The sequence below is a fragment of the Prionailurus bengalensis genome, chromosome E3 (genome assembly GCF_016509475.1).
Source record: "Prionailurus bengalensis isolate Pbe53 chromosome E3, Fcat_Pben_1.1_paternal_pri, whole genome shotgun sequence".
Classification (NCBI taxonomy): Eukaryota; Metazoa; Chordata; class Mammalia; order Carnivora; family Felidae; genus Prionailurus; species Prionailurus bengalensis.
In genome coordinates this window covers 7,732,179-7,748,389 of record NC_057357.1, presented here as the reverse complement: position 1 = coordinate 7,748,389, position 16,211 = coordinate 7,732,179, and the positions used below count along the sequence as shown (strand labels likewise).

Genomic DNA, 16,211 nt, shown 5'->3' with positions numbered 1-16,211 from the left:
TTTATTGCTGCATTAAAAACTACTTCAAAACTTAGTGACTTAACACAACAGTTATCATTTCTCATTTGATCTCACAAATCTGTGAATTGGCTGGGTTCTTCTGCTTCCTGTGGTGTCCTAAGGGACTGGGATGGCTGGTGGTTGGGGCTGGCCCACAGACTGGAAGCTCAGCTGGGATGTTGGCCTGGGGGTTCCGTGCTCCTCCATGTGAGTGTCTCCGCATGGCTGCTCGGGCTTCCTCATGACATGACTGCTGGCTTCCCCAAGAGGAGCATTTTAAGAAGTCAGGGCGGAACTTGCAGGTGTTTAGAGCCCAGCCTTGGAAGTTACACAGCATCATTTCTACCATATTAGATTGTTTAAACAGGCCACTGTGTGCAGGGGCACCTGGGTGGCTCAGTCGGTTGTGTCTGACTTTGGCTCAGGCCATAATCTTGCAGTTTGTGAGTTCAAGCCCCACATCAGTCTCTGTGATGACAGCTCAGAGCTTGGAGCCTGCTTCAGATTTTGTGTCTCCCTCTCTCTCTGCCCCTCCTCTGTTTTCTCTCTCTCTCTCTCTCAAAAATAAATAAGTCATTTAAAAAAATTAAACAGGCCACTGGGCCAGATTCAAGGGGAAGAAGACAGACTTTATTCCTTGGTGAAAGAAATTTCTCTATTTCATTGTGAAAGAGTATGTGGGATTGGATATAATGTGACTATTTTGGGGAACAATCTACTATACACATTTATCTTCATTATATCAATCCTATGAAATATTATAGACCTGAGAATACTTATCCCTGTGAAATATTGAAATCTCTGTTTTACAGATCAGGAAACTGGGGCTCAGAAAAGTAAGTACCTTGACCAGTGTCATACAAGTGATCTGCTGGAAAGTCAAGATTCACACTTGGCTCTTTTCTCCAAAGCCTGTGCTTTTAAACACTCTACTGCCTCTGAATTAGACTGGAGGAATAAGAGATGGTTGAAGGGAACAGAATCACTAGAGGAAAACCAGGAAACCTGCGCAATTCCATGAGCCACATGCATGTTGATGTCTTGGTCGTGCTCAATCCAGTCTCTTAGTCAAAAGGATCTTTGCCTAGCCATGCAACCAGTGAGCTGTGATGTTGGGGCCTGAAGGAAATCCTTCCAATTCCAAGCCTGTTGCTCTGTCTAAAGCAAAGGGGCCCAGAGTTGGAAAATATTAATGCCAAAATAGACCTTAAGGATAATCTGGTTATGCTCTTGTGACTCAGTCAGCTAAGTGTCTGACTTTGGCTCAGGTCATGATCTCACAGTTTATGACTTTGAGCCCCGCATCAGGCTCTGCACTGACAGCTTGGAGCCTGGAGCCTGCTTTGGATTCTTTATCTCCCTCTATAAATGTTTAAAAACACACACACACACACACCAAAAATAAAACAAAACACCAATGCCTGGAGAAATCATATCCAAGCCACACTAGTGAGCTAGTTGGTAGTGGAGCTGAGAGTAGAATACAGATTCTCTAATTCAATCCTGTGTCCTTACTATATCTCAAAAGTTTTTTTTTAATGTTTATTATTAATCTCTCTCTCTCCTTTTTGAGAGAGAGGGTGAGTGGGGGAGTGGCAGAGAGAGAGATCCAAAGCAGGCTCTGGGCTGACAGAGGTGCGCCCAATGCAGGGCTCGAACTCATGAACGATGAGATCATGACCCAAGCAGAAGTCGGATGCTCAACCAACTGAGCCACCCAGGTGCCTCTATCTCAACAGGTTTTAAAAAACAGCATTAGGATGATAGAGCTGCCTGGGTGGCTCAGTAGGTTAAGTGTCTGACTCTTGATCTTGGCTCAGGTCATGATCTCATGGTTCATGAGAGTAAGCCCGAGTTGGGCTTTGGACTGACTTAAGCCTGCTTGGGATTCTCTCTCTTTCCTTCTTTATGTCCCTCTCTGACACACACGTACTCTATCTCTCTCAAACTAAATAAACTTAAAAAAAAATTTTTTTAAAAAGCATTAGGAAGATCAACAGGCTATCCATGCAAATCATACTTTATTAAAGCAAATTAACTTAGGGTGAGTCATTATTTTCTTCCATTAAAATAACTATAGCACAACCACAAGAGAGCAAAGGAAAAGTTAGCCAACTTGACTGGTGGCTCACTGTGGTGTGTCACCTGCATTTCCTCTTCAGAACAGTTTTGATTTCCAAGAACCTCATACTTTTCCAGTGAATTCATTTGACAAATACCAAGAATGTGTCAGCCATTGTATTAAAGCACAAGGAAAAAATGAAAAATACAGTTCTTGGCAGATATGTAAGCAAATAATTGCAGATGTGGTCAATGAAAATAGAGATGAGACCAATAAACGGTGCCTGAATAAGGCATCGTAGGCAACCACAGACTAGCCTCTTGTTAACGTGCAAACACTCTTTCTGTGAACAGCCCTCTGCTTCTAACCCTTTACATGGCAGGGAGCTTACTCATTTAGAGAACAGTTCCCTCCTTTTGGGACGTTCTAATTGCTGAAATTTCTTTACATTAAAGCAAAAATCTGTTTTCCTACAATTTCAACCCTGGTTTTGATTGGTCCTTTTATCTCACAAAATGTAGTTGTTCTTCTTGCCAGCCCTTCAAAATATTTAAAATCTATCATGTCCCAGCGATCACTTACAACAGTTCCATGATCTGAAAGTTGCTTCTGAATCTTGGAATGTAAAATGTCTGAACTGGCCGAGGGCCCTCTGAAGGTCCATGGTTCCTAAATGACCTCCATACTCTCCCATTTTCTCTACATTATCCAGTTCTTTTTTGCTTGAAAGATTATTTGGCCTGAAAAAGAAAAAGCATTCCCTCTCCTTGTAGCAGAAATCCAGAAGGGGAAAAGCTACCACTGGTTACTGTAGGCTCTAGCTTCCTCCCTTCCCTACCAGCAGCATGGTGGTCAAGTTTGTCCCTAAAATGGTGACTCTCTGGATCTTCCTTGCTCATTCTCACCACGGCTTCTTTTTGCTGCCATCACTATGCTTAGCCAGTAGAGGGTGATCAAATCTTGATTTCTCCTAAAACAGGGCTCGGCGAACTTCTGTCCCATTCCAACTGTGAAAACTTCTTTTTTTCCTTCCTGGAAGGGGTCCACACGTACAGCATGTTGGGGAGCTGCAAAAACATTCATTCAGCTAAAGAAAATGGAAGGATGGGCGCCTGGGTAGCTCAGTCAGTAGAGCTTGTGACTTGATCTTGGGGTCCTGAGTTTGAGCTCCACATTGGGTGTAGAGATAACTTTAAATATGTATATTTTAAAAAAGAAAGAAAAAACAAAATGAAAGGAAAAGAGAATAAAAGCAGAGTGATGTAGTTAGACAACCTCACAGCTTGAAGCTGGAGCCCCGTTGCCAATGAGCCTTGGGAGATTTAGATCTGCAATTTGATTATCAGGAAAATGGGCATAATAGTACCTTCTCTGGCAACTTTAAGTAGTCTCTACACCCAGTGTGGGGCTCAAACTCACAACCCTGAGATCAAGAGTCCTACACTCTACTGACTGAGCCAGCCAGGTGCCCCGCCTTCTCTGACAACTTCAAGTGTTTGGATCACACAAAAAAGTGCACTGGCTTTGTAACTGACTATACCAACAGTGAGACTTCTAGTCTTCATCACTTTTGGCTACAATATATTTTTTTATTCATTTAAAATGTTTATTTGGGCGGTGCCTGGGTGGCTCAGTAGGTTTAGCATCTGACTCTTGATTCGGCTCAGGTCAAGATCTCATGGTTCATGAGATCAAGTCCTGTGCTGGGTTTTGTGGTGACAGCACAGAGCCTGCTTGGGATTCTCTCTCTCCTCTTTCTGCCTCTCCCTGATGCTCATTGGAGCTCTTGTTCTCTCTCAAAAAAAATAAACTTTAAGAAAATATTTTAAAAAGTAAAATGTTTATTTGGTAACAGTATTATTTTTTTTAACCTGATCATTTTATTTATTTTTAAAATTTTAGTTAGTTAACAGACAGTGCTATATTGGTGCCAGGAGTAGAATTCAGTGATTCTGAATTCACTTACATACAACACCCAGTGATCATCATAACAAGTGGCCTCCTTAGTACCCATCACCCATCCAGCCCATCTCCCACCCACCTCCTCCATCAACCTATAGTTTGTTCTCTATCACTAAGTGTTCTTGGCTACAATATTATTTCTGATCCCCTCTCTGGTTTAATGTTAGCCTCCATGCCCCCTTCCCCAGGGACAGATGTGGTTCTACCCATCACAGGCACTTTTTTCAACTCTGCCCTCTCTGGAAGGAGCCACCTGCCTTCTCCCTAATAAGAGAAGGTGAAGTTTCCTGCCAAGACTTTTACAAGAGTAGGTTGCAAGTTGTTCCCCTAGTTTCTGGAAGAACCCAGAAAAAAATGTGCATCATGTCAGAATAGAAGGAGATCACAAAGGGCATCTGGCCCAGCCTTCCCCAATGCAAAATCCCTTTCTGCCTGCCCCCTGCCTCTGAGAGTCCCCCAGCCATACCTGAGTGCCTGAATTCTTACAGCTCTGGCTGGCCCTGCAACAAGGTTCTTTCTTCTCCCAGTGGCTTCCACAAGGGCTATTCCAGTTATGCAACTTGTACCCCACAAGGCAGAAGGCAGTCAACTAAGTGTCTTGAGGAAGGGGTGCCTTTTTCTCATTTGTCCTGGGAGCAGCCAGGCACAGCCCCTTCACTCATCTGCCTTACTCACTGCTGTCGCTCTTTCCTTTTCTTATTCCTAGCACATGGCCTGTCAGTGTTTGTCGCAAAGGCTTTTGGGTTCTATGCCTTGAGAGTCACGCAGAACAAATTAAATCCCTCTTTTATCATGACAGGCCTTTAGGTATTTGAGGGAAGAGACCAAGTTCCCCATGAGTTTTCTCTTCACCAAGAAAAAAAAAACACAAAAACCCTTTATTGTACACACGAGGTGGTGTTGCTTTTATTATCCAGCACTTGGACTGTTTCTCTTTTAAAATGTGCAATCCAGGGGCGCCTGGGTGGCGCAGTCGGTTAAGCGTCCGACTTCAGCCAGGTCACGATCTCGCGGTCCGTGAGTTCGAGCCCCGCATCGGGCTCTGGGCTGATGGCTCAGAGCCTGGAGCCTGTTTCCGATTCTGTGTCTCCCTCTCTCTCTCTGCCCCTCCCCCGTTCATGCTCTGTCTCTCTCTATCCCAAAAATAAAATAAACGTTGAAAAAAAAATTTAAAAAAAAATAATAAAATGTGCAATCCAGGGGCGCCTGGGTGGCGCAGTCGGTTAAGCGTCCGACTTCAGCCAGGTCACGATCTCGCGGTCCGTGAGTTCGAGCCCCGCGTCAGGCTCTGGGCTGATGGCTCAGAGCCTGGAGCCTGTTTCCGATTCTGTGTTTCCCTTTCTCTCTGCCCCTCCCCCGTTCATGCTCTGTCTCTCTCTGTCCCAAAAATAAATAAACGTTGAATAATATGTGCAATCCAGAACTAAATGTAGGGCACGCGACAAACTTAACCCAGGTAGGGTAGAGTCAGACTACCACCTCCTGTGTTCAAGCATCTGGAGTAGAGGCCACGCTGAAGACTTGGAGGCAGTAAGTCCACTGGCAAAGGGACATGGGTAGTTTGGGACAAGCAAGGAAGGGCTCCTTTAAGCCTGGGCAGCAATTTTCACTCCTCCAGGGGAAATTCTGGTTCATTGGAGGATTTGGGATTGCAAAGGGACTTGCATCAGCTGAAGGAGTGAGGCAACTTTAATCACAGAGGCCTTGTGAAATTTTTGCACATAACATTTGGGACTGAAATGGGCCCAGAGCCAGGGTCCCCAGTTTCACAAGGAGCTGATTTCAGGGTTATGTGTTTTAGGGACTCATGGAATGGAGGACATGCCAGGATGTTTCACTTAAAAAAAAGTGACTTTTGTGAGGGCTAAATAAATATTCAGGAGAGATCGAGAGGCCCATGGAGGAAATAACAGGTGACGTATTTTTGGAACACTTATGTCAGGCACTGTTGCACATGACTTACATGTAATGGCTCATTTAATGCTTATAGGAACTCTCTGCCCATTTTGCACATGAGGTAACTAAGACACAGCAAGTAAGTGGTGGATGAAGGCTTTGATCCTAGGCAAACTGGCTCCCTCCAAGGCCTGTGTACGTTTAACCATTGTGCGAGGCTGTTCCATAAACATAGTTGTGGGATCATGTAAGTGATTTATGAAGGAGGGAGAATTGAGCTCATAACAGAACGGTTGCTAGAGTCACACACCTGGTTTTGAAATCTAGTTCTGGGGACACCTGGCTGGCTCAATCAGAAGAGCATGCGACTCGGAGTTGAGTGCAAGCCCCATGTTGGGTGGAGAGGTTACTTAAAAATAAGGAAGTAAATAGGGGCGCCTGGGTGGCTCAGTCACTTGAGTGTCCAACTTCAACTCAGGTCATGATCTCACAGTTCGTGAGTTCGAGCCCTGCATCAGGTTCTGTGCTGACAGCTCAAAGCCTGCTTTGAATTCTGTTTCCCTCTCTCTGCTCCTCCCCTGCTCACACGCTCTCTCTCAAAAATAAATAAAAATTAAAAAAAAAAGGAAGTAAATAAATTAAAAAAAAATAATAAAGTGGGGGCACCTGGGTGGCTCAGTCAGTTAAGCTTAGGGCTCTTGATTGCAGCCCAGGTCATGATCTTGCTGTTCATGAGATTGAGCCCCAAGTCGGGCTCTGCATTGACAGTGCAGAGCTTGCTTGGGATTCTCTCTCTCCCTCCCCTGCTCATGCTGTCTCTCAAAATAAAAATTTAGAAATAAAATCCTGCTCTCCCATTTACTGGGTAAGTCACTTCATTTTCTAGGCCTGTTTCTGCACTTTTGAGTCAACTGTTTTTTTTTTTTTTTTGGAAAATTGATGTGTGGATTAGAAAAAATTGATGTTTATTATTCATGAGTGAAGAGAGAGCCGCCAAAGGATAGCATAATACAAGCCACTGACGGAGTTTCAAGGAAATGGCCAAGTGCTCTAGATAAGGGAGAATGAAGACAAGGGAAAATGCTCTGTCAAGAACACCTGTGATCTTCCATTTAAACGGCTGGGAAAGAGCTGAGGTACAGGAGGGAGATCAGCACCTAAGAGATGAGAAGAGTGGTCATGGTCCACTTGAGAGAGGAATTTGGTAGCCCAAAAGGAAAGGACAAAGCCCAAAGATTTTCAGAATTTGCTTTTGCTCCTTATAACTATAGGTGTGTTTATTTAAACATAGAACAGGTGTTGACGGGTGAGGGGCATGGAAGCACCAGAGAGCAAGGCCAGGGGCTCCAGGGGGCAGGAAGGACCAGGCAGTGAGGCATGTCCTGGTGGACTTGGGCCCTTGGGAAAGAATACTGAGGGACATCTGCTGAGAAAGGGTGAAGTGAAGCTGTGACTAGCACAGGGGACTGGAGAGCAGAAGACACCTGCACTGGGAACCCAAGACTCTGGCAACGAATAGGGTTGTCCACCAAGGTAAGGGTGGAAGGAAGGTGGCCTCACCCACCTTTCCCTCCTGCAGCTGTGAAGAGAGGAAGGCAAGGCAGCCACCAGGGTTTGAACTGGACTGCAGAGTAAAAAGTTGAGAAGCTTCCGGAAGAAACCCTGACCCTTGGCTCTTGGAGCTCCAGTTTGCCCTGGGGGTGGGGGGGTGCGGTAAGGTTCCCGTCCTCTGCTTACCCAAGGCCGATTTTATTAGCTCAGGGCCAGAATTTGCCACAGGGTTCATCCTCCACGGCAGTGACCAAGTTCAATAACGGATTGGATTTCTTCCCATTTCGGCCTACCCCGTCCCTCACTTCAGTTCTTTGGAATCACTTCCCCAAATAAATCATCACATAAGCCCTCAGCTCAGGTTCTGCTCTCTGGGCAGTGGGGGGAGCGGGGTGCTAAGACCCTTGAACAGGGCAAAATTCCCCTGAATGGGGGGATTTTATTGTGAAGATCAATGCATAAAAAACTTTTTTTTTTTTTTCACATGTGCCACCTTTTCCTTCTTTTATTTACTTTAAAAAGAGTTTGCATGTTCCACTAGAGCAGGCAGGGCAGGAGTTAGTAGTCTTTAAGAACCCTGAAACGGAAGCAGATAGAATGTTTCACGCCTCGATTCTGGTTTCCAAATAGGGTGTATAAAGCATTTAAATGAGACAAAGTAAGAAAAAAAATCAAATGGAGTCTGTTTCACTACATTGCACAGTAACAGAACCAGGTTATCAGGGGAGAAGTCACAGTGTGAAGATCTGAACAGATCACCTGCTGCACCAACCGTTAGGATGTTCAGTTTTTTTTTGAGTGTCATAAATTGGTCAAAGGTTGTTTTAATAGTTCCGTCTTCTGAGAAAATCGTGTTTTGGAGTATCGGGAAGAGCTATTTCACACCACAGGTTTTCATTGGTTGCCTTCGAAAGGCCGCCTGGAACGTGCTCCTGTGATGTTACTTACAGCATGTTCATGGCTGCGAAGATGGTCTGCAGGGGTGCAGTTGTTTTTAACTTTGAAATTATACTTTTTCCTTCACCCAAAATGTGTATTTATGCAACGAAGGAGGACAAAAAGCAAACGCCACCAACACTGCCACCTAGAGGTGAGAATTTATTGTTTTACCATGACCCAGAAGAGAAACAACATAGAGATATTTATTACAATTCCCCACAATCTCCTTCCCCAACCTCACTGCTCTAACATTCATCAGACACCACCGGCCGCCTACAATGGACCATTGACTATAAATGCATGTAAGTGTCATTTTGTTGCCATTTCTCATAATGGAAACTTTAGTCCTCAATCAAGTTTTCAAATGATTTTCAATAGAGGAGTTCCCTAGCTTTTAAAAAAACAAACCACTTTTCCTCTAAGATCCCATTATTTATTCAAAGAAGCCTTCCTAGAAAGGTTAATGAGGATTTTAAAGGAACAAATGCAATTTAAAAATCACTTCTTGAACATCTACCAAGCGTCTGGACTCTCCTAAGACTAGTGAAATGAGAAGCCAGGTTTCAACAGCAAGAACTTAATTCTGCGGGTATTACAAAGACACATTTTCTTCTTTCGATCTAACTTATTCTAAACTAAGAAACTAGGGACTGACAGAACAGGAAAGGTTTGTCTTATCCAGTCTACAGATAAACAAGACAATGCCTGAGTTAGCTCTCTATATAGATTTAGGCTTATCATGTTGACCTGGTTGTAATAACCTATATTTAACTACAAGTTAATAAAAATACAATATGTTCATTTTAAAATAATCGCTGATTTTGCTTGTAACCCTCCCCACCCTTACCCTCACACTCGTATTGTTTTAGAACAAGATTTTTCTGCACAATCACCATCCACCATCTCCCCCCCCCCCCCTCCCCGCAATTATTCGTTTTCATGTAACCCCTGCTACTGGCAGAAGCTGGTCTGAGCCTAACATGCTTTGTCCTTGCTAGGGCAGAAAGAAACCTTACTTACACTGGTCAGTGGTTGAGGTGAGGAGGAAGGCGAGCAAGCAGTAACACACACACCTGAGTCGGGGCGACTGCGCTTGCCTAGTCCCTTCCCTGGACTCAAGAAACTTAAAACCCAAATCTGAAACTGGAATGAAATCTGAGTTTTATTACCACCTTTCAATCACTTGCAGGTCTCATTTTTTTTATGTCTTAAGACACTCACTCGGCCTCACTGCTTCATGAGTGCTTGCTGAAGGGAGAAAGTTGAACTTGAAGACCAATTAGCTTTGCTAATTACCATGTAATTCTAAGTGGGCCATAATTCTTTAAGTAAACGGAGGGGAGAAATCTCAAAACATTAAAAAAAAAAAAAAAAGCTGTTAAAATAACAGTGTTTAGAAGCCAAACCTCATGCCTCTCCTTATCTTCCACTGTTTCAGGATAAGAGGAAAACATGAGGTTTGTGCCATCCACCGTCAAACAGAACAATATGAAACTAAGTTCTCACATTGACACATTCTGTTGTATGATATGTCCAAAGTTATTTCTCCAACTTTTATTTGACCTGCAGAATTGGAGATGGCTTAGCCTCCCTATAACTTCAAGTTTGTTTTACAAAGCTTTGAAAAGTAAAACAGATAATTTCATCTTCAGATATAATAAAAAATTAATTTGAATAGCAAAATAAGTAACTGCTTTTAAATGTACAGTAGTGTGTCCATTCTAAAAACAAAATCTAAACCTAGGTTAGGAAAACTCTGCAAATAATGCTTTTTATTAAACTCTCCAGTAGTAGTTGAAATAAAAATCTACTCTAACTTCTATGAAAAGATCTATTTATACCACTTAGTTTCTTCTTCTGACTCTACATTTCATTTCACAACCTGCAGACCTTCATTTGGTTTCCCAGATGGGGAACCCAGCCCCCTCATAAATATTTCTGAGAAGTTGCTCAGAGTTGGACACACAAAAATATGGCTCCTCTGGCAAGTATTGCTGTCACCGTTTGACTACATTTTAATACTGTTACTCCAATTCACATAACGAATCTTCCATGAGGATGGTAGGATGAACCTGGTTAGCTAGCTTCAGATGAGGACATCAGGGTGACCAGACCCTGGAATAAAAGGTGATCAACTCTAGGATAAAAAGGAAGAAAAAAATTCCTTCACAGCTATGAATCTTCACAAGCCTTCTAATAATCACGGGAAGTAAGTGGGAGCAGGGAAGCTACACAGGAGCACAGCCAAAGCAAATACTGCAAAACGCTTCTCAAGCCTTATCAGAAAAACTTCCTGCCATGCCAGGAACTGGATGCCGGTTTTCCAGGAAAGGGCCCATCCTGGCGTTCTGCTAACCCAAATTGCCTAAGCATAAAGAACAGAGTTAGTGGGGGAAGCAGGGCCATAGTTTATATGACCTGGTCAGGTTAATGGGTCCCAATGGGCCTTTCCAGTGCACTCCCTACTCTTGATTCCTGGAGAAGCCCCTCTTCCCCCACCTCGCAAGCTCAGAGAACCCATTTTCTTTGCCTGAAATGGTGAGCTGGCAGCTAAGAGGTCCACTTCCTGGCTTTGAAGAGAAAATGCGCAGGAAGCTGCAGATGTTTATAGGAACTGTTCTATTTTAGAGGCCTATTGACCTGTCTCTCCTAAGGAATCTACTAATCTCTTCTGATTTGGTGAGCACCAAACTCTAAAGGTTTTCTCTCCTCTTCCCCCTCCTCTGTTCTGTAAACCGACTTTTTGTCTATACCCACATCAACTCCTTCACTACTCACTCCAGAAGTTTTGCTCTTTTGGAGTGATGTGTTCTGTCAAATAGATTAAAATAAAATACATTATCTGTTTATAGGGAATACACAGAATCACAACTGGGGTTGAAGGTACAAAACACAGACATTGACATTGTGGGTCATACAAAATATATAGAAGTACCCAACATGAACAATTTTTTAACAATTTTTGCCTTCTTTTTAGCATTTCCCCACATTTTTTTTCTTCTGTGGATCCTCTGGAGTGGATCAAGCTTCCTCTGCAGTGTTTCTGAAATTCATTACATGATTGGAACATACTGACGGAATTCATTTTCTGTCCAAAGCAACGAGTGGTATACGTGAAAGTTTTCCTCACATACAATATTAATAAAGTTTATTTACAGTGTAAGCTTTTGGATGCCAAGGGCTGAGATGTGATGAAAGGCTTTGCCATATTTATCGCATTCTCGAGGTTCTTTCCTGGAATGAGTTTTCTGATGTATGTAAGATGTCAATGGTCTCACGTATCAAATGCAGCGAGCTGTCTGTACACATTTAGCACAGTTTCACTTGTATGCCTTTGATCAAACACGAAGTGTCTTACATATCAAGATGCCTCAGAGATCTGTCTTTTCAGGCTGGAGCCTTGCCTGCCAGGCTGGAATACAGACAAATCCCCCCCCCCACAATCTGAAGAATTTTACTTATCTTCCTGGCAGGTGTATTTAAGGTATATCCTTTAAAACCCCTTCAAAAACTTCCATCAGGTCAACTAGCATGCTAATGGTTAACTATGGAGTACTTAAACTGTTTCTTAATAGACTTCGGCCAGTCAAGAACTTCTGAGTGTCCTGACACACTAATGAGATGTGGTGAGCCTTTCTGACCGTGACCCAATTACACTCTACACTGAGCAGCTGATAAATGGACCAATGTGAAAGGTTTTCGTGAACAGCCATAGCCTGTCCCCCCCGGCCCCCAGAAAACGCATTTTCAAATGGCTGCTTTCAGAAGTGCATCTGCTGAAGATCTGAGGCAACCGCTGTGGCTCCCCCGTGGTCGGCAAGGAAGAGAAATAGGAGGGCACAGGCTGGACTGAACTTTCCTTTTCAAAACAAAAAAACAAAAACAAAACAAAACAAAAAACCCCAAAACGATGGCTGAATTAATGTCAGCATGGAGTTATGGCTAAAAACAACAACAACAACAAAAAAGGACCAATGTGGAACCAACCCAAGTTCGTTCCCTCTCCAGAACAGTCAGTGCTTTGATCAGTGCCTGGGGTTAAGCGGCCTGCTGCTCCTGGTGCTCCCCAGTGGCAAGTCTTTGCTGACGAGCACCAGCCGTGAAGCCTCCACCGTGGCGTCCTCTCTGAAAAAAACCTTAAAAGCACTTCTTCCACCTCCACGGACTATAAAAAGCTATGTAGGCATATTCTTCTGGACTATCTCTTCTGTTGGTCTGAAACTGGACGGACAGAAATAGTCTGGTCACCTGCAGACTTCCTTGAAGTTTCCTCAGCCAACACTGACAGGACCGTTTAGAAGCTACAGGGGAGCTGTGGTCGTCCCAGCTCTAAAGAGAGGCCAAAGAATTACTGCTGTGAATTTCTAGTTTGGTCTGAAACTGAGGCCACAGTTGTCCCCACCTTACTGGTTCCCCATACAGCCATGCTGTCTCCCAGGCTTGAGCTGCTGGGTCACTGAACAACTGGTCAATGATAGTTTTGTTTCTTGACGGAAAACCTCAAACTCTATGTGGGGTTCCCCCAGGAAGGGGAGTCTTCGGGTCTGCTCTTAGTCTGTTTCTAAGTTCATGCAGGGCTGTCCACCATCATTTGCACACTCTCAGGAGCAGAGTCATCTCTACCCAAGTCCCTGAGGACTGCCTATGTAGCCCATGCTACCTGAGTCTCCCGTATGTGTATCTGAAAAACGTCTGCCATTAGTTTCTAGGCAGCCAATTGCTTCCTCCTGCACAGACGATGGAAAAGATGAGTTTCAGAACCTCCCCTCAGTCTTCAGGGGTGAGAAACAGAAGAGATGCTGTGCAGTTCAACTATGATACACCCAACCACGTCTCAGCTTGTTGGTGAACTCCTCAGAGCAACAAACTTGTTTGGTTAATTGCCAGCTAACGATATCAAATGCTTTTGCAAAGCTTCTGGAAAAGTGTGTGTGTGTGGGGGGGGGGGGGGATGCACTCTACAGGTTTCCTTTTTCTGAAAAGCAACACAAATTATAGCTTCTGAACTATATTTAGTTACAAATGACTCAGAAAGTGCCTAAATGATCACGTTCAACAGCTGACTGAAGAGAATTCCAAGATCTTTTGGAACAGAAAGATGTTAAAAACTGGCCTTAGTAAATGTTCCTATTTTTCTTAAGATGATGACAATAAAGTCACTTCTGACATTCCATGGTACTTACTCACAGATCTGTGTTTAGGAAGAGTCTATGCAGGCAGCTGGCCAGCACCTTTCTTTTATATTCAGGATAAAAACAGCATCAGACCCCAGAGCTTTAGCATGCCTCGGATTCCGAAGGTCCTCTTCAAAAGTTGGGCCAGGCTACCATACTTCAGGTACTCATGATTCACACAGGACTTTATCATAAGCATAGAAAGTCCTGTTAGAAGTCAGGTATAATGAGTGCGTCTTAGGTGTTCAGCACTGTGTCCAGTGCTGACGGGGATGTAAATATATCCCCTGACGATCAAAGCATCTCTTTGCTGGGGTGTGGCAGGGGGCAGGACGAAAACTTTCATACACGAAACAATGGTGGATTAAAAGACAGTATACAATCAAGTGCTAGCTTGTGGAGAAATGCATTTAGGAGTGCCATAGTGCTTTAGGGATTTCGAGAAGGGAGAGAAGGGTTTTGAATCATTGTTGCCATTTCAGTAGGATTTATCTCAGTGATGAGGATAGAGCCATCTACATTTGTTGCAGTCCTTTGGAACTGTAGACTGGTGCACGTACCCTCGTTCAGGAAGAGCCAGAAATCTTTGGTTTGATACTGATCAGCACAGTCCTAGATTTCTATAGCTTTGGCAGGCTACCAGTGATCACATATATAACTTATCATCTCTAGAACTAGTTTGAGCAGCATGTCCCAATGCAGTTTTTGTTTCAACTGTTCCTCTTTTTGAGAAATACGGGATAGCAAGATGCTGGCCAAGTGGGGTTTGTTTGCAGCAAGCAGCTTTAAACCTCAGTATCGTTTTCACGGGGCCAATCTTAATCTTTCAATTTTGTACTGTGGTTTTTTGGGCCAAGAGCACCTTAAAAGGTATCCTCATTACTGAAAAGCTTGACGTTTTGCCGTGATGTGTGCTTTCGTCTTGTACGGAAGTATCGTGAGGATTCTCCATGTGACTAGCTTTCCCCTGCAGGGGCTGTGTGGAGGGATTACATGCCCACAGACTATGCAAAGGCAGAACACTGCTGATGTAGCTACAAGGATCCTTAAGTGTGACTTTTATAATCTGTTGAGGCTGCCTTTTTTCCCCTCCGTGGGCACACGTCTCTAAGGTAATTTTGGAAACAGAAGGGGGAAATGGCTTGTGGACAACTCCTTGCCTTACACACAGCTTTTCAGGAAGGCTCCAAAGGCATCAAGGGAGGCGGGGCTGTACTCGGGGGCTCGCTCTCTCGTGTGGATTCTGTGGTGCAGAGTGAGGGTCGAGCTCCGGGTGAAGGCCTTGCCGCACTTGGTGCATTTGTACGGCTTTTCTCGTGTGTGAATTCTCCGGTGCAAGATAAGGTATGAGTTTCGGTTGAAAGCTTTTCCGCACTCACTACATTCATAGGGTTTCTCCCCCGTGTGGATCCGCTGATGTTTAGTAAGGTCTGAGCTCTGGCTGAAGGCCTTCCCACACTCATTACATTCATAAGGTTTCTCTCCAGAGTGGATCCGCTGATGGAGAATGAGATTTGAACTGTGACTGAAGGCTTTGCCACACTCGTTACATTCATGAGGCTTCTCTCCGGTGTGGATTCTCTGATGCAGGACAAGGTTTGAGTTAAGACTGAAGGCTTTCCCACACTCACTACATTCATAGGGCTTTTCTCCAGTGTGGATTATTTTATGGCGAATAAGGCTTGAACTCCTCGTGAAGCATTTTCCACATTCATCACATCTGTGGGACTTTGTTCCCGTCGGCACCTCTTCGGGGGTGTTAAAGTTTGAACTCAGACTAAAGCTTCTTCCCAATCCTTTACCCTTCTCCCTTGGACCTCTCTCTCCCGTGGTGGGTTTTTTTTCCTTGACTGTAGCTGGCCCCGAATCTCTTTTTTCTCTTCCGGTTTTTTCCTCAGGGTTTCTTTGCTGCCTTTCTACTATTCTGCCCTGCTGTTCACGTTTCTCTGCAAAATCTTTCTGGAATCTTCCTGTTGTCTCCCCACGGGATGCTGAGTCTTCTGCGTTTTCAGCCTTTGAGGCTGACTCCTCATTCTCATTCCTGTTTTCACAACCTGACACAACAGAAAGTACAGATAGCAACATTTTCTTTTCAACCTGTGGGGTAATTAATCAAGTGACACTGTTCTCCAGGAAGCTTCTACATGCCTGTAAAGTGGCATCACAGTATCCACAGGGATGAAATATGAGAAAAACAGGGGAAGAGAATGGGGATAACAGGGAGCAGAGTTTGGGGAGGAGAGTTTGGGGAGGAGAGGGCAGACAGAGTAGGAGGACAGCAGGGGCAGTGTGCTGACAGCACGGGAGCATGCACCTGGGAAGAGCGGAGGGAGCAGGACGAGTTAGGGAAGGAAGGAAGGAATGAGGAATGCAGGAGGTCATCATTCACAGTTGTATGACTGGTCACCCCCTAATTAATTTGAAGGAATATATGTTTAAAAAAATCACGTTCCAGGGGTGCCTGGGTGGCTCAGTCAGTTGAGCGTCCGACTTCGGCTCAGGTCATGATCTCACGGTTTGTGAGTTTGAGCCCAGCGTCAGGCTCTGTGCTGACAGCTCAGAGCCTGGACGGAGCCTGCTTTGGATTCTGTGTCTCCCTGTCTCTCTTGTCCCTCCCCAGCTCACAC

At 44.3% G+C, this 16,211-nt stretch overlaps 1 protein-coding gene across 3 annotated transcripts in view; it reads right to left on the bottom strand.

Annotated features, from left to right (window-relative positions):
* Positions 1 to 8,549: 8,549 nt before the first annotated feature.
* ZKSCAN1 (zinc finger with KRAB and SCAN domains 1) overlaps positions 8,550 to 16,211 on the bottom strand; it is a 64,688-nt gene continuing 57,026 nt past the window's right edge. For all 3 annotated transcript variants that reach the window (XM_043561231.1, XM_043561232.1, XM_043561233.1), the window contains one exon: positions 8,550 to 15,638. In XM_043561231.1, coding sequence (XP_043417166.1) covers positions 14,746 to 15,638 — 893 coding nt within the window. In that variant the 3' untranslated portion in view covers positions 8,550 to 14,745. The remainder of the gene's footprint in view (positions 15,639 to 16,211) is intronic.